The following is a 22,645-nucleotide window of genomic DNA, read 5'->3' as shown; positions in this document are numbered from 1 at the left end:
GATTACTGTTTTCTACAGCTTGTAAATCAGCCAAAACCTCTTTAGCACAGACACCAAAGTTTATGTTTGCAGGCTCCTTGTAGTTACATTGAACCAGACCTTTGTAGATGTCCAGTGGTTCCTTAGTGTTTGACAACTGAGCCATAAAGCACTGACAAATCACGAAATTTAATACACTTTTAATTTGCTTAAATTTTTCTTGCAATCGCGAAAATTAATACTTGGGAAATTTGGCTCCCGAACATTCGCGAAATTAAGTATGCACAAAAATCAGTAAGAATAAGGTACTGAAAAAAATGCAAAGAAAACAACATATAAGAATCAGAAAACTCTTTTTACTTTATTAACATTTATTACAATATGTACAAGTAACAATTTGACCAAAGCTTATATAAGTGGTGGAACATCTGGATCATCAACAAAACTATCTTCCTTTGGTTCTGTTATTCTGGTAACCTTTTCTTCTTGCTTTGTAGCTTTATCTTGAACCGTTTTCTTATCTTTTACAATTTTGCTAAAATCCATGTCGCAGTTAGCATTGGGTTCAATTTCCAATCGCTCATGATATATTCTGAGAAAAAAAAAAAGAGAAAACTGTTAATTTTGAAACACAACAATAATATTGTTTGTTTTAAAAAAATAAAAATAAAACATCACTTAAAAAAAGTAGATAGTCCAGACATTTTAGGCTAAGCCTTGATTGGCATATGTTCATTTGTTCCTTGAAGCATCAGCCAGGACACCAACCTATAATGCACTTAGCACGACCACAAAGGGAAAGCATCCACAAGTCAGTCTGTGTATATCTGCCTCCTCCCCTCAAAAGTGAAAGGGGATGTACATGGGCTTTAAGTAAAATTCCCCTTGTACAAAGTGTGTAGAGTGTGGACAGTGCCACTGTAGTTCACAGGGAAGGGTAAAGGGCCTTGTCACATGGTTGCAACATAAAACATTTTTATCAAGCAGCTGACTGTGGATCATGTTGCAACATGTGACCAAACATGCAACATGTTGAACTTTTCCACATAGTTGTCACAGTGCGACGCGCCTTACCGTGGCTACCCAACAAAATTTTTTACAAGTGTGCTCTCGTAATATTATTACCGGTATTTGTTTGATGAACACGTCACCCTGCAAAGTGGAATACGATCAAATAGATACTTGTTACATCCTATTTGTCAACAAAACGCAGTGAAAACGTAAAATATTACAAGATGACACTTGTAAAAAAGTTTGTTGGGTGGCCACAGTAAGGTGCGTCGCACTGTAAAAGGTGGTAAAGGCTGTCTTTACCCATCCCTTGCCAAACCAGTGATTGCGCATTTTTAAACTTAGTATTTTTACCTTTTTAAATTTTTAATTCTTACAGGACCCCTAAGATAACAGTACTCTCAAGTACTGATGGGTTAATCCTGTTAAAAATATTCGTTTATTATTATTATTATTATTATTATTATTATTATTATTATTATTATTATTATTATAAGGCCATCCATGATTTTCAAAGATAGTTACTGTATTTATCATAGTTGGGACAAAGGTACCATGAAAATAATTGCATTAAATCATTCTGTTACTAACTTTAAAGCATATCAAATTCCTGTCAAAGGCAATATTGAAGGATATATTTGTGTCATCCATCTTCGCCTCACTATTAATGCAAATCAAAACTGTGGCAAAGCCAACTTTTTGTGCGGTGTTTGAAGATGTTAGATTTGAATCAACAAACCGAATTGATTTAAACTAGGCTGCAGTTATAAACTTCCATGAACAACACGTACCTGTCGTGTTTCTCGGGCTCTGATGATGACAGGGAATCTTGATTCTCGTGTTTTTGTTTATTGGAACTTGTGTTGCTTTTTGTGGGTGAATTCTTCTTCAATGGCTTGACCACTTGATTCATCTTAAACAGAGATAGAAGAAATATTAGCTTTCAGTGTTCATAAAATAACTGTGGCACTTGCCCATGCTCCAGCAAGCTCTCTTCAGCTAAGCAAAAGATAGCCTTCTTCACAGACGTTCTTTGGGTTCGTCATGCCTTTCCCCCACGACGAAATGGGAGAAACGCGTGACGAGCCCAAAGAACATCTGTGAAGGAGGCTTAGCAAACAAGCACTTGGTACTGGACTTCAATGTATATTACATTCCAATTCTAAAGAAAGAATATTTTTGGCTGTCGGGACAACAAGTTTTAAAGTTAAAATAAATTATGCAGTTGTTAATTTTGGCAGGGAATATAACAGGTTGGGTGCAAGTTAAGGCAACAACTTGGACAAAAGACAATTTTAAGTAACGCGTAACGCAAGGAATTTATGATGTAATCTTTTTCTATTCTCGCTACCAATCAGATGTTACTTTGTGATTGACAGATTAGTGAAGCGTAACCAAGCACGCGGTGAGATTTTCTGGTGATTTTCCTCAGTCAGTGAATTCAGGATGTGATTAGAGTTAAGTGTGTTTTCCGAGATTAAACCGTTGTTTAAATTCTTCATGATTGTCGTGGTTCATCTGTGAGACAAACTACATCTATGCTTTGAGCCATGAGATGTCATACTTCAGGTCTTGTTTTGTGACATACAGGAGCTTAGCTAAAATAATGATCACGGCAATGCCAAGGACATTGCCTAGTGAAATATGAATTTATTTTTTACTCGAGAATCTCATGATTATCTAGAGGTATTCAGTGTATCTATTGGTTTAGGAACTAGCTCCAGTTTAAATTAAATGTAAAGGGAACCTTCAACCCTAAATAGAAATACAAAAATTTTTCTGCCGTTTACACATTTAATTTATTGTTTTGCAGAAAACAGCCAATTAATGTAACAAGATTCAAAAAATGTACATGCACAGTTATTATTCAGCTCATTAAACCTTTTGTTTGGTGACATTGTCGTTCACATAGTTATAGTTAGCTTAAGCTCTTTATTAATGATATGTTGACAGATAAACATGATAAAGTGAAAAATGATCTGTCAAACACATTTCATACCTTGGGCATTTCTATGATCAGATGGCCTGTTGTCTGCGATCTCTTTGCAGAACTCGAGTCAGGGTTGACTTCCTCATTGAGAGCCAGTTGAAACACCTATAAATTATATAAGTTACCGCTGATGAAAATGGTTCTTATATTATTGCCACTGATAGTAAAGTCTTTCAAATCTGGTGGCCCTGGGGGGTTACTGGGGATATTAAGTGACGGGAATGATCGAAGGATTTTTTTGGGATTGAAATTTTCGATTCCAGGATTTTTTGCGTAGGAAAATTTGGCAAGTATTTTTGTGATTTAAGTAGGGATGTTTTTGGGTATTAAAAAAAGTCTGAAGTTCGTGGTAGTGCCTTGGCTGCATACAAGTTCAGCGAATAAAGTACAAAGTAACAAACATGTTCTGCTGTTGATTTTTGAGGAGTCAATTTTTGAACTAGGTATTTTTTTAAGTTATGTTGGAAACCTTGGGAATTTTTTTGGAAATTGATTTTTGCCCCCATTCCATCATCCCCGTCATTTGAAATCCCAAGTACCTCCCTGGGTCTGGTGGCTCAACAGCCTGGCACTTCATTCTGATTGCCAGTACCACATAGGTTGTATATCCTCCAGATAGGAATAAATTACAATATTTAGAGAGGAAGCCATGCAGGTCCTTTAACCAGGTCAAATTGGAATCTGGAAATGGTTCTTTCTTCAGGAGGGGGACATGGGGGTTTGCGGTGTTGATCATTTTTTTATGCGGTGTTGCAGTGAATAAAATCAAATCTTGCAGTGTTGCGGTGATCTCAAACCTAATGGTGTGCGTTGTTTGTGTTTTTTAACCTACGGTGTTCAGTGAAACGAAATTATTAGCGGTGTTACGGTTTCTTGTCTTACACTTGCAGAACTACATTTATCTCTGTTATCTTCGTTAAGCCGTCCTCATATGTTAAATTTATAACAAAATACAGCCAAATATTATCTATTTAATCTTTAACCCAATCACAATACCTTTTTTCGACTTTTTTGCTTGTTTACAAACAAAAGGAAGGAGAATAGCGGTTAAGTTGGGTAATCTCGAACCACATTCTTGTTAACTCTCAAGGGACTGTTTTAATTTCTCAAGGGAATACTTTCCGCTGTGGGTGATCAAAGCGCGTGACTTGTAAAGATTAGTTGTGCTTCAGCACTTCTGTTCTTGTAGAAAAAACGTGACTTGTCAAATTTACAAACGTTATATAACAATTAAAAACGTGAGTACCGTAATGATTCGATTTAGTGCCCAGGGCGCTTATTTACTTTTGGCACCTTAAGTGAGGGCGCTTATTCGAGGCAGGGCGCTTATTCGGGACAGGGCGCTTATTTAAGGAATTTATGATGTAATCTTTTTCTATTCTCGCTACCAATCAGATGTTACTTTGTGATTGACAGATTAGTGAAGCGTAACCAAGCACGCGGTGAGATTTTCTGGTGATTTTCCTCAGTCAGTGAATTCAGGATGTGATTAGAGTTAAGAGTTAGTTTTTTTGGGATTGAAATTTTCGATTCCAGGATTTTTTGCGTAGGAAAATTTGGCAAGTATTTTTGTGATTTAAGTAGGGATGTTTTTGGGTATTAAAAAAAGTCTGAAGTTCGTGGTAGTGCCTTGGCTGCATACAAGTTCAGCGAATAAAGTACAAAGTAACAAACATGTTCTGCTGTTGATTTTTGAGGAGTCAATTTTTGAACTAGGTATTTTTTTAAGTTATGTTGGAAACCTTGGGAATTTTTTTGGAAATTGATTTTTGCCCCCATTCCATCATCCCCGTCATTTGAAATCCCAAGTACCTCCCTGGGTCTGGTGGCTCAACAGCCTGGCACTTCATTCTGATTGCCAGTACCACACAGGTTGTATATCCTCCAGATAGGAATAAATTACAATATTTAGAGAGGAAGCCATGCAGGTCCTTTAACCAGGTCAAATTGGAATCTGGAAATGGTTCTTTCTTCAGGAGGGGGACATGGGGGTTTGCGGTGTTGATCATTTTTTTATGCGGTGTTGCAGTGAATAAAATCAAATCTTGCAGTGTTGCGGTGATCTCAAACCTAATGGTGTGCGTTGTTTGTGTTTTTTAACCTACGGTGTTCAGTGAAACGAAATTATTAGCGGTGTTACGGTTTCTTGTCTTACACTTGCAGAACTACATTTATCTCTGTTATCTTCGTTAAGCCGTCCTCATATGTTAAATTTATAACAAAATACAGCCAAATATTATCTATTTAATCTTTAACCCAATCACAATACCTTTTTTCGACTTTTTTGCTTGTTTACAAACAAAAGGAAGGAGAATAGCGGTTAAGTTGGGTAATCTCGAACCACATTCTTGTTAACTCTCAAGGGACTGTTTTAATTTCTCAAGGGAATACTTTCCGCTGTGGGTGATCAAAGCGCGTGACTTGTAAAGATTAGTTGTGCTTCAGCACTTCTGTTCTTGTAGAAAAAACGTGACTTGTCAAATTTACAAACGTTATATAACAATTAAAAACGTGAGTACCGTAATGATTCGATTTAGCGCCCAGGGCGCTTATTTACTTTTGGCACCTTAAGTGAGGGCGCTTATTCGAGGCAGGGCGCTTATTCGGGACAGGGCGCTTATTTAATTTTTTGCGAAACAACCAAATATTCAATACAAAACTTTAATATATATTAAAATAACAAACAATAACATAAACTGTAACAGTAACAAATTGTTTAAAGTTCAGTTACTTTTACAAGAATTGTTCATTTTAGCAGTAAATAATACAAGTACAGTACGGTGAATGTTCGTGAGTTTATCTTTTCGACGTCAACGACTTCAGTAGGGGCAGTTAGCCACAATAGGAGCGCTTTTTAGAATAGGGGCGCGTAAAAGAATGGAGGCACTTATTAGAATAGGGGCGCTTATTAACAAAAACACATTAGAAGCGGGGCGCTTATTTGGAAGGGGACGCTTATTGGAAGGAGGGCGCTAAATCGAATCATTATGGTAGCCCAAATCTTACGTGACATAACCAATTAAGAATGTGAGGGGTTCAGCACTCGAAGGCAGCGAAGTTTAAAACGATTAAGAACGCAATTTGTACTGGTACAAGTCTTTAGGTGCTAATATTAATTTAACCTAAAACGATTAACAACGCAAATTTGTACTGGTACAAGTCTTTCACACACTAAAACGTTGCTAATAGTTAACCAAAGGGAACTCATTTCGTGACAATTGATTATTTCTGCTGAGTTGCACAATTTAGAATTGCAACATTCAATGCAGGTGTGAAGTGATATTAACAAGTTTTTTTGTAGCCTGTTGTGAAATTACTTCCGGTGGAAGCAGGAAACACTAAAAGTTTTTGCTTCTGTTCAGAAGTTAATGCATCGCCATTAGAAAAAAAAACAACAACTGTTTTACTGGAAATGTAGTCGTTAGAAATGGCATGTGTAGCCGTAAGGTAAAGAATAACGCGAGGAGAAAGCGGCTTTTGGTAAAATCCAAACGAAAATTTACTTCTCAATGTGGGGTTAAGATTGCGTGACGAGACAAAAGGTAACTCTGTCGTGCGTAACCTTTATCGGGAACCCTGCATTAAGCCGAGTAGAAATCTTTCTAACTCGAAAGGAAACAACTATTTCGATTAAAGGCAAGCGTCAAAGTTTACCATTTTTAACCAAGCCAAAGTATATGAGTCGCAAAGCGCCCAGCCGTCGCGACTGACAAATACAGCATTTCCTCCACGAAAATAAAAAAATGCTTGAACCGAAAGACGTTTGAATTCTTCTATGATATGTTCGAAACAACAATGCCCAGGATAAACCTTCTACTCATACTAACTTCATGCAAAAAAGTTGATATCTCGAAGAGATCTTTGATTATTGATAAGTAACTGGATTATATTGGGGTGACGGTGTTTCATCAAATTTTCTTGTGGTGATGTGGTGTTTGTGTATTATTTTTGCAGTGATGCGGTGTTCAGGGTCCCCACATGTCACCCTCTTTCAGGAGGGAGCAAAACCAGACTACCTGGAGATAAAACCCTCAGCGCAAGGCGAGAACCAACAACAACCACATACATGTACGCCTAGGCATTTTTAGAGATGTAAATGTAATTCCCACGAAATATTAAAAAAATACTTTGACTCCTTGCTGTTATCAACTGGTTCAGTAAGCACCCCTGCATGAGGTTATTCTACAGTCATGGCGTGTTGGCTATCGTTTCTTACCTTGCCTTTTACTGTCACTCTTACATACGTAGGTTGTACGTCTAAATCAATAAGAGATGTGTCCAAGTACCTGGAAAAATAATATTATCAATAAAGGTCATACTAATGCCCTTAAACGTGACACTTTCCAAAGTACGATATTAATGGTAGCAACATAAAAAGGGAAGCCTCGAGCCATGTGGCCCATACTGCCGGAGCTTATCCCGGTTTCTGTAGCATCAAGCGGCTAGGAGTATTGCTACTCCCCCCTGAATGGGATGCTAGTCCATCGCAGGGAATCCCCCCAGCATTATGTCGCCGGTACCCATTTATACACCTGGGTGGAGAGAGGCACTACAAGAGTAAAGTGTCTTGCCCAAGAACACAACACAGTGACCCCGGCCAGGGCTCAAACCCGGACCACTCGATCTGAAGTCCGGCGCACTAACCACTAGGCCACCGCACCTCCTGTACTTCCATTTAATAATGATAATTATTTTTAATAGGATAATCTAAGCCTCAGCAAAAAAAGAAAAAAATCTCACACGTAAATAATTATTGTTGAGAAAGGGCTACTTTTAAATACCGTAAATTAAGAACCTTGCAAATGAATAAATACATTTACAGGGCTGTCATTAAGTTTTTAAGCAGCCGTAACAATGAAGTTATCACCCGTAGCATTTCGTTCTGTATGCAAGTGTAGTTTAACACCAATCAACATTTTCACCCGTATCATTGAGTAAGCTCAGCCGTAACAGGTGTTACGGGTTACGGCCCTTAATGACAGCCCTGCATTTATAATAAAATAGAGACAAATTCAGCTAACATGACACTTACTTAAAACAGGGTAGATCCAGAACAAATCTATTGTTATCTTCATCATCATTGAACTCAAAGTCCCACCTTCAGGAAGAATGAACACAAACTTTTTTTTAAATATTGAAAAGACATGACCCACGCCCTATGTTCTTCAACCATGATGTTGGCAGCTCCAAACCTAGGAAGGTCGCCCACATAAAGCTAACAGGGGTGATTGTCGTACATTTGGAATTTAAAATTTGTAGCTTTGTACTGGTTGACTCTGTAGGGAGTTAATTACAAATAGGCAAGTTAAAAGTTAACTTTTTCTTTTTAATAACCTAGCTATTTAGTCCCCAGCTTGAAATTTGGCCCAGGATGGCTGGAACATTTTCATATGGGTGACTATTTGGACACCACGTCTTCCATGATAATTTTATGAAAATATCCTGATTGCTAGTACTTACTTTCCTTGGTTTATATTCAGCACTCGACCATCAGCTGCAAATAAACTTGTTTCTTTCACCTCATTCTTTCTTCCAAGTCTCCTGGAAAATTCAAGGATAAATTTAATAAACACATTAAAACATTGTTATCAGCTGCATAACTTTTATCCATAAATTTTGGACAACTCACTATATGGGACAAGCTATAGAGACATCCCCTGGATAATCAAGCAGTGTTCACCATTTGCTGGAATATACCGGTTGGGATGACTGTTAAATTACTGGGTTTTTAAAACAAGCTGGCGACTGCCGGTTACCTTATATGTCACCAGTTACTCTAGTCATAGCAATCGGCTTGCAACAAACAAGCTTGGTGTTGTCACAGCTGCCAAAACTTCCAAGTGTTGACACCTGCTTCAAAACGTTTTGAAACCTTGAATTATGGGAGATGTTTTTCCAAATGAGCAAGCCGACCAAAGAGAAGGTACTTGCCATTTATAATTCAGTTTTCAGTTCTCGATTATGGCAGAATGAAAAAGGGAAAAATGCAGACCTCTCAACCTCAAAGAACCGGAAATCTGGAGATCGAGGTCAAAAAACCGGGAAATTGGAGTAAAAACCGGGAGATTAATCAACTGACGGACAAAAATAACTAAAACCAGGTGCTAAATAAAAGAAAGGGTTTTTTCCTGTTTTAGCAACACAAAAATTATCGTTATCTTCATGGCTTGTGTCTTCTATATATGGTTATCGATTGTGTGTCTAGCGAACAAACTAATGAAATACCTTTGCTGGCTACGGATTTAGACAGCATTGGCGCAAGACAATCACTTTAGAAAGCCAAAAATGACATTATACAAGAAATTGTTTCTTTACAGCTTGTGACTCTGTTTATCGTGAGATTTCTCTGTCTTGTCGTGAGACCGTGAGATTGAACTAAAAATCGTGAGTCTCACGACAAAATCGTGAGACTTGAGAGGTCTGAAAATGAACAAATGCTACAGAATTTTCCCAGAGTTTGTACCAATTGGAATGAAAGGACTACCGGTAGCTCAAAATGTGGTCCACAATTTCTGAACAGATTTTCTGGAAAATTTCTGTAAGTTTCATTTGCTTTCCAACCAAAATTTCCAGGATTTTTTATTAAATGTGAGACCCTACTGGCTATAGACCACAACTCAGGCCTGAACTAGGTAATTTTTTTCCATCCACTTTTTTGTGTCACAGGGAGATATGTGGTATTTCAACTGAAATTAATGAGCCAACTGCAAGATATGGGTATTATTCAGGTCAGTATCTTAAGTACATATTTAGACATGCTTACTCATCATCTCTCTTCTCCTGTTGTTTTCGCTTTTCTTCAATATGTTGATGAAGTTCTATTCTGGACTCTGGGGTGAAATCTGTTTTTTCTTGCCAAAATCTGAAATGGACATATCACATAACAATAAGTAAGCAACTGTTTGCTGTCAGAGATAACTTCATTAAAACAAAAGAAATCGTTCCACAGAGTGGAAGGGGGCAGGGGTGGGAGCCTGGGAGAAAAGGGGTGAGCAGCAGGAGAAGGGAGGGTGGGAAGAGGGATTCCTAGGGTGGTGGGAACTGGGAGAAAACAAAGTAAAATTTCGCAAGAGGAGAGAGAAGGGCTACGGAAAGGGGCCTGGGGCTGGAGTAAAAACTATGGGGAAGCAGGAGTAAAAGGCACGGAGACTGGAGGTTCAGACCCCCCGTCCCCCCACCACAGAGTTAAGAGAATAAAATAAGTGATATTAGCCTGTGTGGCACCATTGACTGCCTGGCACACAGGCTAAAGTGATACATGACCAAAGAACAGTAGCCCAAAAATATCAACATCAGTTGTTGTAGGCCAAACAAATGTCATCAACTATTGAGCTTTTGCATTGTTAACACTTGTCGTCAAAGGTACCTTTTCTCGTCTTCTTCTTCTTCCTTCTTGGTTTTGTCTTGAACATTTTCACTAGAAGTGAGGACAACACAATATTTACAGCGCGACGCGCCTTACCGTGGCCACCCAACAAACTTTTTTGACAAGTTAATTAGCCAATCAGAGAGCGCGAATTTGTTTGAGCTGTCCCACCCCTTGCAATGTTCAAGGCTGTTGTCACGAAACTTGTAGAATCGTATTTGTAAACAAGGTTGTATTTTATTTCAGCTTATATTTTTGGTATGGTACAGACGTAAATCAATTTTTAAGCAATATTTTAAACATATCCACCGTTCTGAAAATAGCTAAAAGAATTTTGCTGTGAAATTGTTGAAACTCCCTCGACGATTGCGATCTTTGTTTTGTCGTTGGCAAGCATTTGACATTTTCGAAGGAATTCCTTTATTTCGTGGTGAAAGCAATATTCGAATGTGTTTAAATACGGAGAGTAAGGAGGTTGGAAAAGCAGCTGAACTCCGAAGTCATTCCGCAGATCTCTAAACACTGGCTCAATAAATAGACCATGGTGGAATCCACAATTATCGAAATTATCCGCAATTATTACAATTCTCCGAAATTATCCGCAATTATTACAATTCTCCGAAGTTATTCGCAATTATCGAATGGCGGCTAAAGTAGTAAATTCTTCTTGCTGAGCTTTCACTGAGCTTTGAGTTTCTGTAACTCTCCAGAAGCACTGGTAATCGACGTAATCTGCAATTGCAAAACTAGTAAATTTTCCTTCATCTCGGTTGTTTTTCTATCTAATGCTTTACACGTATATATTCTGTCCGCTCATGCTAGCGCTGCCGCTAGAGCTGTTTGAAGTATTTCGTATCTGCAGAACTTTTTGACACTTGCATTTGCGGGCGTGCTAATACAACTGTTGGAGGTAAACTTCTAAAGGTCTATCGACTTCAACGGTGCCCTCTTGCCTTCCATGCCAACGACATTCTTGATCTCGCTTTCCAAAATACGTTTCTCGGCCAGGATCAGTTTGTCTGGTGAAGGAAAGAACGCATCAATGTCCGCCGGGTTGTAGATATTTGTGGGAGCTTAGTCGGAGTTTTGAATCCACGAGATCCAGTTGTAGAGCTCACTCATTTCGTCCTTCGCCGTATGCGTTTAACCTTCTTTAGCTTTCTTTCTATCGCTTCGTGTCGAGGACTAAAATTAGAACCCGCGCTTTAAACAAGGAGGCAGGAGGCGGGACAGCTCAAACAAATTCGCGCTCTCTGATTGGCTAACTTGTCAAAAAAGTTTGTTGGGTGGCCACGGTAAGGCGCGTCGCGCTGTAATATACTTACATTCTATTACGGACAGTACAAAGTCCTGGGGGCAGAGGAAATGCCATACAGGGACAGGAATGCCTGTTGCTTCGCTTAGGGATGTACTTGTACCGGTAAATAATTTACAGATTTTGGCCTTACTTAGGTGTTCTGGATGACAGAAATCCAATACTCTTAGCCATCAAGGTCTCTTGTGAGGGTTGAAGCCTGGCATGGCTGAAAGCGGGACCACTTGATCAGGCTACTTATAAATAAAGTCAATTCTTGTATGACAAAATATGGGTGTAAAAGTCTTAGGAGTGGTGAATGGTCCTTCAAAACATGTCTCGCAAAATTTTAGCCAAATTTCAGGGGTCTTGTCGTCTGAAATTTTTCTTTGGCACCTTCTCAGAGTCTTGATTTCTTTTGCAAGGCTAAAAAGGTCTCCAGCTTGCAGAAAAGATATTAGTATAATATATTAAGCCTTTCAACAAAATCTTATACTTCCTTTAACTGGGAGTTTCGCAAACTATCGCCGTCTCGTAAAGAATCGCATTTACCATTCGACACCTCTAGTCTTACCTAAGACTTCCATTTTCTTTGTCGACTGCTTTTGCCTCTGCTGCTTCTTGTTTTTCTTTATCCTGAAGAAAACAGTAGTGTATCAGCTCTTGTAAGCACCTTATAATTCTACTGGTCCTGACTAGTGTAACAGTAAGTTGCTATTGTTTTGGGGGCTAGAGGCGTTATATTGTTCCTATATTGTTGTTTGTTCTATTGTTCTTTCAAAGGATAATAGTTATTGCGTAGTGAACTATTCATGTAAGACCGTGAGGGAGCTGCTACCCCACACAAAGTGATGTGTGTCATGTTGTCTATATTAATGATCAACCATCATGCATTAATTTCTCCAATGTTATCATGTATGCCGATGATACACTTATATTTTGTTCCTCTGCAGTACAGTTGATGGAAGTGGAGTTAAAGTTAAATATGGAACTCACAAGTCTATCAATGTGGCTCTGTGGAAACAAACTTCTTTTGAATTTGTGGTTTTTGGTACACAACAGAGACTATGTCATCAGGACATCAAACGGATTGATATCACCTTGGGAAGATAATCTGTGAAGCATTGTGATGCTTTTAAATATCTTGGCATAATATTGGGCAGTAGCCTTTCTCTGAATCAGCATATCGATTATGTAAAGAAGAAAGTTTATAAGATGCTGGGGATTTTCTCAAGAGCACGACCATCATTAACAATTGAATCAGTGAACAGATTGTTTAAATTGACGATTCTTCCTGTTTTGGATTATTGTGGTGCAATTTTCCACGGAGGTGGTAAAGGGAATGAAGAAGCACTGGAACGCCTACAAAGACGTTTATTATTATTATTATTATTATTATTATTAAGAAAAATATTCAACTTGCTAAAAGGCATTGCCATAAATTTCTTAGTTCAAAATTTTTTCAATTTTATTTTTTGGACAGCTTGCAGTACATACAGATCATAAATTTATAGTCTTTGTTAAAAACTTACCCTTTTCTTAGCATACTCTTTTTCTTGTGTAATAATCTTGTTTCTGATATTTTCGTAATCCTACAAGCAAAGAAAAACTACAGAGGGTCACATAAATGAATTCTCATTGGTTTGGACATACAGAGGGTAATTTTTACTGTCAAATATTTTTTTTGTTAAAAAAGCATTATAGTCAGAAGATTTCTAAAATATTGTAAGTTTATCAAAATATTGGCTAAATGTCCAGTTTTAAACTTTTGTGTGCAAGCTATAACCATTTCAAGATATAACAACCTACATGATCATCAGTATGCACTTTTTCAGGTCAAATCTTGGGGCCTGTTTATATGGTCCCTGGTAGGAGGGTCACCCTCCATACTGAGAGAATATTTCATACATTTCTGTACAAAATACGTTGATTCAACAGTTTACACAAGAAACTGGGGTAGGAGGCAACCTTTTTTGATGTAAACACTTTGAATATTCCTCTGGTTTGGTTACCAGACAAGGGACAAGTCAGGACATGATATAAGGGTATGTGCAAGTCCAGGAGAGCCAAGTTTTTGGTGCAGTGAGCAGGGAATACTTTTATTCAGATATTAACACTTGGTAAAAGATGGCTCAGGGGAGGGGGTAACTTTCCTGCTGGGGCCAACTTTACTTCATATAAACAGGCCCTCAGACCCCAGGGGGTACTTGGGATTTAAAATGACGAGGATGATCAAATGGGAGCAAAAATCATGACCCAAAAAAATCCCCAGGGCTTCCAACAAAACCCAAAAAATCCCTGGACCAAAAACCAACCCCCAAAAAATCCCATGCCAAATTTCTGACCCATGAAATTTTTCAGAAAGGGGGAATGATCTGAAGATATAACACAAAGAAAAACATTAGAAACATGTTCAGTGTTTGTACTTTATTCGCAGAACTATGTGGTCAAGGCACTACCACAAATTTTTAATACCCCAAAAAATCCCTAGTTAAATCAAGCCACCCAAAAAAATACTTGCCAAATTTTCCTACCCCAAAAAATCCTGGAATAGAAAATTTCAAACCCAAAAAAATCCTTCGATCATCCCCGTCACTTTAAATCCCGAGTACCCCCCCTGGGCCTCAGACATCTTTTTAGCAGGAAAAGTATTTAGCAGGTAAAGAGTTAATCTTTTTATTTACTCTGCAGGCTTTTTTTGTTCTATGAATAGTATATATAGGTAACGGCCACTTTTTTATCAGATTGTGTTACTATTTTTCAGTAAATCACCAAATATGAGTAAGCTAACCTGTTTTGCTAAAATCCTCTCAGATTTTTCTATTTCTTTTCCATCAAGCCATTGTAGATGGTCTAAAGTAGCGATGACATATTCCCTGTATCCTTCGTACTCTGTGCAGGGGTTTCCTGTCAGATATCTGGCCAAAACAAACAAAAAAAGCCCACAAAATAGCTTCATTGATTTAAACAGATGTCTCACTGGGAGGGGGGGGGTACTCCCATATATGGACTGTATATTTCGGTACATGGTTTTTGAGGGTATCCTTTCTTTGATTCTCTTGTGATCCTTAGAAAGGGTTTCTTAAAACTGAATAATTAATTAAAATTGCAGTGTGTAAACATCCAGCTAATTCAGGGATGGCAAAACATTTTTCCAATGGAGGGGGGCAGACTAGTGACTTGCATATTTGGGGGGGGGGGCTTAAGAGACTCTTCTCTTAAAAAGTCTTTTTTTTTTCAGAAATATTGGGAGGACTAAAAATAAAGTCCCCCAGCTCCTGTCCCTGGCTATGCAAAAAAGATACCAGTGATATGGTAAACTTTCTATGCCACAGAAAAGAAATAAGAACAACCTGTTCATACAATTCTTTGTTATTGTTTTACCCTTGAATAGGGTGTCATGTTTTGTCGTGTTTCAAACCACAGCATATAGCCACAAATTTCCAAATTTTAAATACCAAAATGTTCCTTACAGCTCTTTGAAATGATAATTTCCTCTGAGTGATTCAATACTTGTAAGTTCCCCTACAAAATTTACAGTGAGGTCCAACTTTTGTAAAGACTCGCAGCCTGAAAAATACAGCAAAAACAGTATCAACAATGAATAACATCTTCAACACAAACATGTAAATTCATATATTAATCACTTTACTCCCTGGATGTCTGGGGGTACTCTCATATGAAAGAGACGGGATGCTCACAAGAAAATTTGAATTCAAAGGAGACCAATCTGGGTTTGGTTTAAGGTTTTTTTACCCCTAAAAAATACCATTTTTCATGCCTAAACGGTCTTAAGAACACCAATACATTATGACGACAATGTTTTATCTCTTCACATACAACCCTAAGTGAGACCAAAATTTTATTCATAATTTACACCCCTAAGTTAGATGACAAGCATCCAGGCTTTTAGCCTCTTACCACAGAAATTTAATATGAACTACTGTATACAGAGGTTTTTTCAGCAAATTTGGAAATTTTTAGACACCTTTGCACTCATAACTGCAGAAAAAAACCTTGCATGCTCCTCAGGCCCTCCTATGGGGACAAAGTCAGGCCTTATAAAAATTTTGGACTCCCACTTTTTATATCCTGGCTAAAAATCCCTGTCCGGGCCTTTCATATGGAAGTACCCAAGCCTGGATATGGCTGGCTAAAATATTCTCTTTAATTAAATTGATTAATTTTGACACTTTCTGTGGTCTCAATGGTTCAATCAACTGCATTGGCAGATAAAAGATTTCATTTCATGTCACCATCAAAGTTGCTCACCTTCAAGATTTTCCACCCTTGTTACATTATTCAGTGCCAAATTAAGATATTCCAGCTTCTTTAATCTGCTAACATTCTCTGGAGATAAAAATGGTTGACCTTCAATATATTTTATAGTGGAAAGATAGAAGGGAGGAATCAAAGAGATTTTGTGTGCCCTATCTAAATTATATTTCCAAAATTTACTAAACAGTCATTAATAAACTTCTCCCTGCATAAGCGAAGTGCCCCTCTTAAGGTTACTGTAGACCTTCAGAGGCCAAATTTTGCGAAAAAAAATTTCTTTGCGCATTCTAAACCTAAAACACTGATTTATAGTTTGGTGAAAAAAGTAATGTAAAATTGTTAAATGATCGCCAGATATCGAGGAAAAACTTCTTTTCAGAAGTTAATAAATAGCAAAAGGTGCTATAATCCTTGTTAAACATGGGGGGCGCTCCGTACATTTTTTGCGGCAAACTTCATCCGGCGACTCTAGTTACACAGATTTGAATGTTTTATTTACATCAAAAGAGTTGTGCTGTTTAGCGTGGGTTAGCCCACAAGGATCAGTAAATGTTCACGCAAAATTCTGTAAAAAAATGATATGAGTTCGTCGAAAAGAGAGAACACAACTTGGACGAAACTTCGTAAAGAAAACGAAAATGAAATAGGGAGATTAGAAGAAAGCCAGAAGCAAATTGATGTTCAGTTGGAGCTCAAGAACAAATCGAACAATAACACTCGAGGGAAAGCTTTGCCAAACGAATTCATCCCCGCGACAGCACTTTGTTTGGGATCGCCGGTCAGCCGATTTTGGCTGCTATTTTCGCCGCTGGTTTCCTGTCCTTTCCCGTTTGCTAGCGCTTCATTTTCCTTTTGTTTTCCCGTGTTAGAATCCATTCTTGTTGTCCTTACTTTCCACATTACTAGCTGCTAGTACTCCAAATATTCGGGCCAAATTTACAGTTCTGGGAAGTTTTTTGTCCCCTTGAGCCAGGTTCAAATCAATTGGACCATGATTTGATTGCGAAATAATGTTTTCAGTGAATTTCAATGGACTATTTTGGTGAGGAGTCTCTGGGGACGCAATCTTGTGTTTCATTGGTCGGCGGCATGACCACGTTGACAAACACTTTGATGAGGTGTGATAAGCTTGCAAATCTTAAGGAGCAAAAAACTCCGGCTTTATTTTCGCGAGGATTCCACTGCTTCAAGCGAATTAATAGGGTATGTAGATTTGACGGATTTTAACAAATTTGGCTAAAATGTTCCTTTCATGGTTATTAACGTGCCAAAGTATGTGAGGCTTTTTTAATATTTCAAATATTTCGCGTTTAACGCCTTCTTACGCGACGAAGATCAGCAAATATTATAATCGCCGAGTTTACAATAGATTTTCTCAGCAACCAATAGAAATATCCAAAAAGCCTCACACACTTTTGTAGCCCATTACCTGCTGATTGACACTGTCCAGTTTGTTTGGTCGTACGTGCGAACATGAAAGCAGGTAATGCAATTTAGCAAACATCGTCAGTGTTGCGGTTTAAGGCTTGCGCAAGCTTACCATTTGACTAAATCTTTAAAATAATTATTTCTTACATTCTATTAGCTTTACAGTGATACATACTTTTCCAACATTTTGTAAAAAGATATGAACGACTTTCCGGAAGACACCCCTGAAGGTCTACAGTAACCTTAACTCAACTCAATTCATTCCGTACAAGAGCAAGAGAAAAAAAAAATGATAGGCAATAATTCCACCAGGATGACAAAGATTGTGGTTTTTAATTCTTTTAAAGCTTAATTTTTTAAGCCTTTTTTTTATTTATAAATATCACGATACTGTGATAAAACTGAAAAACTGTGAAAATGTTGTTCACTTTAAAATGTAAGTGTCTGTGTCTTTACAGGTGCATTCATTCATTCAATCATGCAACTTACCTATCTTTGGTATTAAATTGCTCTGCAAGTAAACAATTTTAAGATCTCTGCATAGTTTATCAAGGAGTTCAATCCTAAAATTAAAGCAAAAAAGTCTTGGTGATTGATATTCAGCTGTCATCAATACTCTCCAGGTAGGAGGTGGAATATAGTTAGTCTTTTGCCAGTATTCTGGACCTGAGTTCAAGTCTGGATTTTCTCATATTGAAAATGGGTACCATTAAATTATTGAACATAGCTCACAGAGCCACGCAATCAAATTCAGTATACATAAGCATGCACCACAATTCAATAGCGCACGCTGGTAGCGTAAGCAAATAGCTTTGTCAGAAAATTATTTTTCTCGCACAAGTTTTGATGTGCATTTCCACTGGCAATGTTTTAAAACAACAGTTACTGGTTCATACTTTTAGCTGTGCACTATCGAGTTATGGAGTACTTGAAAAGTTTGGAGAGCACTAAAAAAGCTAGAGTTGTTCTTGGCTGTCGCCTAGAGCAACTCTTACACTTCTTTTGTGCTCTCAAAGCTTTCTTTGTGCACTATAACTCGATAGTGAATGCTCAAGCATGACTTGACTTGACTTATTGCCATAGCCCTAAGTGGGCATAGGGCCGGTGTGTTAAATAATACTAAAGTACTATCATCTGTTTCCCCCGGGGGGATTTCAAGTGACAGGGATGATAGAAGGATTTTTTTGGCTTGAAAGTTTCGATTCTGGATTTTTTTTGGTTAGAGAAATTTGGCAAGTATTTTTTAATTAATGTAACTGTTCCTTTCAGAATAATATAGCTGTGACTTGTTGTTTGCTTATCACGCAAACTACTAATTAAAACAAACAATGACCCAAGTTGGCGTTAATGGGGGGAGCACTGCCTTACGTTAGGTTAGCCTGTGCGACTTCCGGAGATTGCGTGACACAAGAACCTCACTTATCTCCCCAGCACTATGAGCTGACTGCAAGACAGCACGTGCTGGATCGGACAAGAGTATTGGTAGCGGGCGATATTCATAGGCAACGCTGCCAAGAAGCTTGGGGGAATTCGCTGCGCAGACTTAACCGCACCACATAGGAGTGACCCAAGTTTATTTAATAACACATAGCAAACCAACCTCAGTGCTGCTTCTCCACAGGGAGGGAGGGAGGGAAAAAATTTTAACAATAGTATAACAAGTGCTAACTGCGCTGTACAACAGAACACCAAAGTGAACTCAGAACAGTTTGTTTGAGCTTTTATAGCTAGATGCTTGTCTGCTGGGAAAGCCAGTAGAAAGAGCTGTACTACTGGACAGCTTGGCATAACACGTGTATACTCTTAGCCATGAATAGTGCTTTAATATTTTTGGCCAATGCTATCGATCGTTATAATATGCTAAAGGTAACAAAGCCATAATGTTTGAGCTAGAATACAATGTATCTCAGAGTCTGCTTGACCTTGGGAGCTTGCACACACAATAGCTTAATTGAAAACATCGCCGCCATGAAAGGCTTACTGATTACAAGCGTCACATTCCATTAACTATATTCTACTGACAAGACAGTAAAATTGCATTTAAAGTAGGGATTTTGGGGGGTATTTAAAATGATCTTCAGATTTGTGGTAGTGCTTTGGCTGCGTAGTTCTGCAAATAAAGTACAAACAAACGTGTTTTGCTGTTGATTTCTTGGGGGTTAATTTTTGGTTAAGGGATTTTTGGAGTTTTGGTGGAAACCCTAAGGATATTTTTTGGGTCTGATTTTGGCTCCCATTCAATAATCCCCATCACTTGAAATCCCGAGTACCCCCCTGGGTCTGTCTCCCAATGTAGTCACTGGTGATCGAAGTGAATCGCAACATTTCAACTGTTAACTGCTAGTCTTCATCAGGTGATAAGGTCGACTGGTTACATGAAAACCTTACAAAGCATGATGTTTGACTGTAATTGGTTGGTTGAAACAGCTGTGACCACTGCATTTCAATCCTCACAATGTCATTCCTTACTAATGGAGCCTTCCAAGGGGGGAAGCTGTTTCACAATGTTGTATGTTTCTGAGAACCGATGTCACCTAGCCAACAGCTGTAAATCCTGGGGGGGGGACACTCCCATATATGAGCTACCGTATTTATTCGGCTATAAGCCGAGACCCTAAACTTTCGGTTTTCAGAACCAGTTCAACTCTGACAAAAATTAAACCCAAAACACTCGGCTATAAGCCGAGACCCAATTTTTCCTTCAATCTATAAAACAATCCACGTGCAGCAAATCAACATATTTGTAAAATCACAACTACATGTATGCAATTGAAAAAACAACAAAAGAAGTTACTAATAAAAGATGAATTTATTTAGAACCGTACATACGCGCGACAAAAAAAATCACCTGAGTTTAGAAACCCATCTCAACAATCACGCATTCTTCAAGAATTAAGTGGTTATCGATCATCATGCCAAAAGCTACTACCGGTAGTTTTCAAACAACTAAACCTACACATTGAAAGTTGCTGCTGAGGTAGAGACTGTTCAAAACCCCACGGGGGGTACTCCGGCTTGTAAATGACGGGGATGATCGAAGGATTTTTTTGGGTTTGAAATTTTCGATTCTGGGATTTTTTTGGGTAAGAAGATTTGGCAAGTATTTTTTTGGGTGACTTGATTCAAATAGGGGATCTTGTAGGGTATTAAAAACAAACTAAAGTGCTTTGGCACGGCCTTGGCGTATTTATGGAATGATGAATAATCAAACGTGAGCGCTATTGCCCCTCCTGGCAATTTAGGGGTAATTTGACAAGGGATTTTTCACATCTACGGAAGAGAAAGAGCCTTCCGTAGATGTGAATAAAATCATTGTGACAACGTTTTTGTTGACAGATGGTTTTCCGTTAAAAACACTAATATTTAGTGATGCAGTTTTAAAAAGAAACAAGTCTGGGGTAGGGTAGGGATTTTCAGTATCTAGTCTAGTATAGGGTTGCAAAACCAGCTGAACATGGTCTGGTATAGGGTAAGGGTTTCAGAGTCCCAGCAGCACACCCCCACCCAAAAATATACAGGGTGCCCCCCCGGGCTATAAATGTTGCTGTCGTTTTTCCCCCTATTGTGCTGCTGTCGCATCTCAGCACCATATTAAAATATGTTGCTTGTCGTTGTTAAAATGTTCCTGTGTCACCAGTTTATCAGGGTCATGTACTGTCGCTTGTGGCTTTTACCCCCTGGAAGGCCTCGTTAACCAGAGTGATAACTTTGGTTTTGGTTTTATGACACTCAATTGAAAATTGCTCTAACTAAAAACAACTAACAATTACAAAAGAGGTTACAGTAATTGTCCTTATTTCTATAAGCATATTTACTATACACTATTAAATATATGGTTCCCATCTATCAGATGGCAAATACTTTTATTGTGGGCGTGTATAAATGATATTTACAACGCTTCCCTTCCTAAACCAACACGCTTTATGTATTTGAGTAAAGAAACTGACTCCAAGCTCATTTACCTTTCAATTTCTTGTTGGTGGAGAGAGATTTCTTCCAATGAAAAGATCTCGCAGTTGTTGTGCTCGGCTCTTTTCCGAAGCAAATCCTCCGTTACTGTTTTGAAAAGAAACACGCAGAGATGTTAATAAAATAAAAATAAATCCGTTACGTTGTGATTTTCGTCAATAATTTTTGATCCTCTTACTTCGAACCATGTTCGTCTTGACAAGGTCTCTCGGGCAAAGTCTGCAATCTGACAGGCGTCGTGCTTCGTAACCAGGCCTGTTGTAATGTTTTCATATTCCCGCGCGTCTCTCAGCAACAAGCGTTTCCACAGTACTTGAATTATTTACAGTAAAAATTCTTAACCCAATATTCCTTTTATAAGTATGCCCCGAGATAAACTCTTGAGAGTACACCTAAGGAACCCTTGAAAAAAACTACTACACATGTATGACCATGTATGCCAAAGTACTTTTACACGCGAGAGCACGCGTGGTGGCCGCGCCTCGCGCGCGAGCGAAAACGGAAACACATTCAAGTATTAAAAGGTTTCTTCTTATAGCAGGTCAATAGCTAGAAAAAAATTGGATAGTTTGCAAAAGGATCCCAAGGGCCTTCAAAAGGCTAACCACCAAAACGCCTATTGAAGAAAAGGGAGAAATGAAAAACTTAAACTGCCTAACGAAGGCTGTCTTTTTCTGTTGTTGACCAAGGGTGTGCCTTGTGTGCCTCATATCCAATTTTTCAAAAGGCTAACTTCGAGTTATATGAATCGCAACAGATTTATTTCCCGTTTGAATTGTATCTAGTTTAATTATTTAAGACAGGCACCCCCTCTTAGTTTAATTTACAGCTTCTCTTACATAAATTTGTACATCGGAAGTCATTAACCAATGTTTCATCTTTTCCACCTTCCTTGGCTGAGTCACAAGTATGGGGGCGGAAAGAACGGGTTGAAAGTATTTTTCAGCTTTGAACAACAACAAAATATCTTTCTCCCTATTATCGGTTTGCTCTATTTTCTTGTATCTTGAACGGATCAGATGTCTACTTTAATTTCACTAACCAGGGTCGGACAGGCCGGGTTTTCGGTATGCGGTAGGGGGATTTTAAATACGGTATAAAATACAACTTTTTACGCCAAAATTGGGCCTTTTGTGGGTATAAAGTCAACCTAAACTTTGTCTTAACATTTTACCAACGATCCTTTCATCGAGAATATGCAAAAAATCCAAATAAAAAGTATACTTAAACTTCATAGATGCGATTTGGGCCACGCCCTTAAATTCTGTCTTTGGGGGTCCAAGCACCCCACCGGCATTCAGGTAGCAATTATGCAACTAGCTTTAGTGAT

At 38.3% G+C, this 22,645-nt stretch overlaps 1 protein-coding gene across 1 annotated transcript; it reads right to left on the bottom strand.

Annotated features, from left to right (window-relative positions):
* Positions 1-321: 321 nt before the first annotated feature.
* LOC144636344 (dynein axonemal assembly factor 11-like) lies at positions 322-21,608 on the bottom strand. Its single transcript, XM_078495531.1, has 16 exons — positions 21,494-21,608; positions 21,309-21,402; positions 17,836-17,909; positions 15,913-15,990; positions 15,114-15,210; positions 14,432-14,558; positions 13,173-13,232; positions 12,215-12,276; positions 10,347-10,397; positions 9,744-9,842; positions 8,441-8,521; positions 8,013-8,078; positions 7,197-7,266; positions 2,990-3,085; positions 1,782-1,903; positions 322-571 (listed from the first exon to the last, which is right to left on the bottom strand). Exons 1-16 carry the CDS (start codon positions 21,501-21,503, stop codon positions 388-390), a joined length of 1,371 nt encoding a protein of 456 aa, XP_078351657.1. The 5' UTR covers positions 21,504-21,608; the 3' UTR covers positions 322-387.
* Positions 21,609-22,645: the final 1,037 nt, after the last annotated feature.

This window comes from Oculina patagonica, chromosome 13 (genome assembly GCF_052425735.1).
Source record: "Oculina patagonica isolate OP01 chromosome 13, crgOcupat, whole genome shotgun sequence".
In the NCBI taxonomy this organism is placed as follows: Eukaryota; Metazoa; Cnidaria; class Anthozoa; order Scleractinia; family Oculinidae; genus Oculina; species Oculina patagonica.
This window is presented reverse-complemented; position numbering and strand designations above follow the sequence as displayed.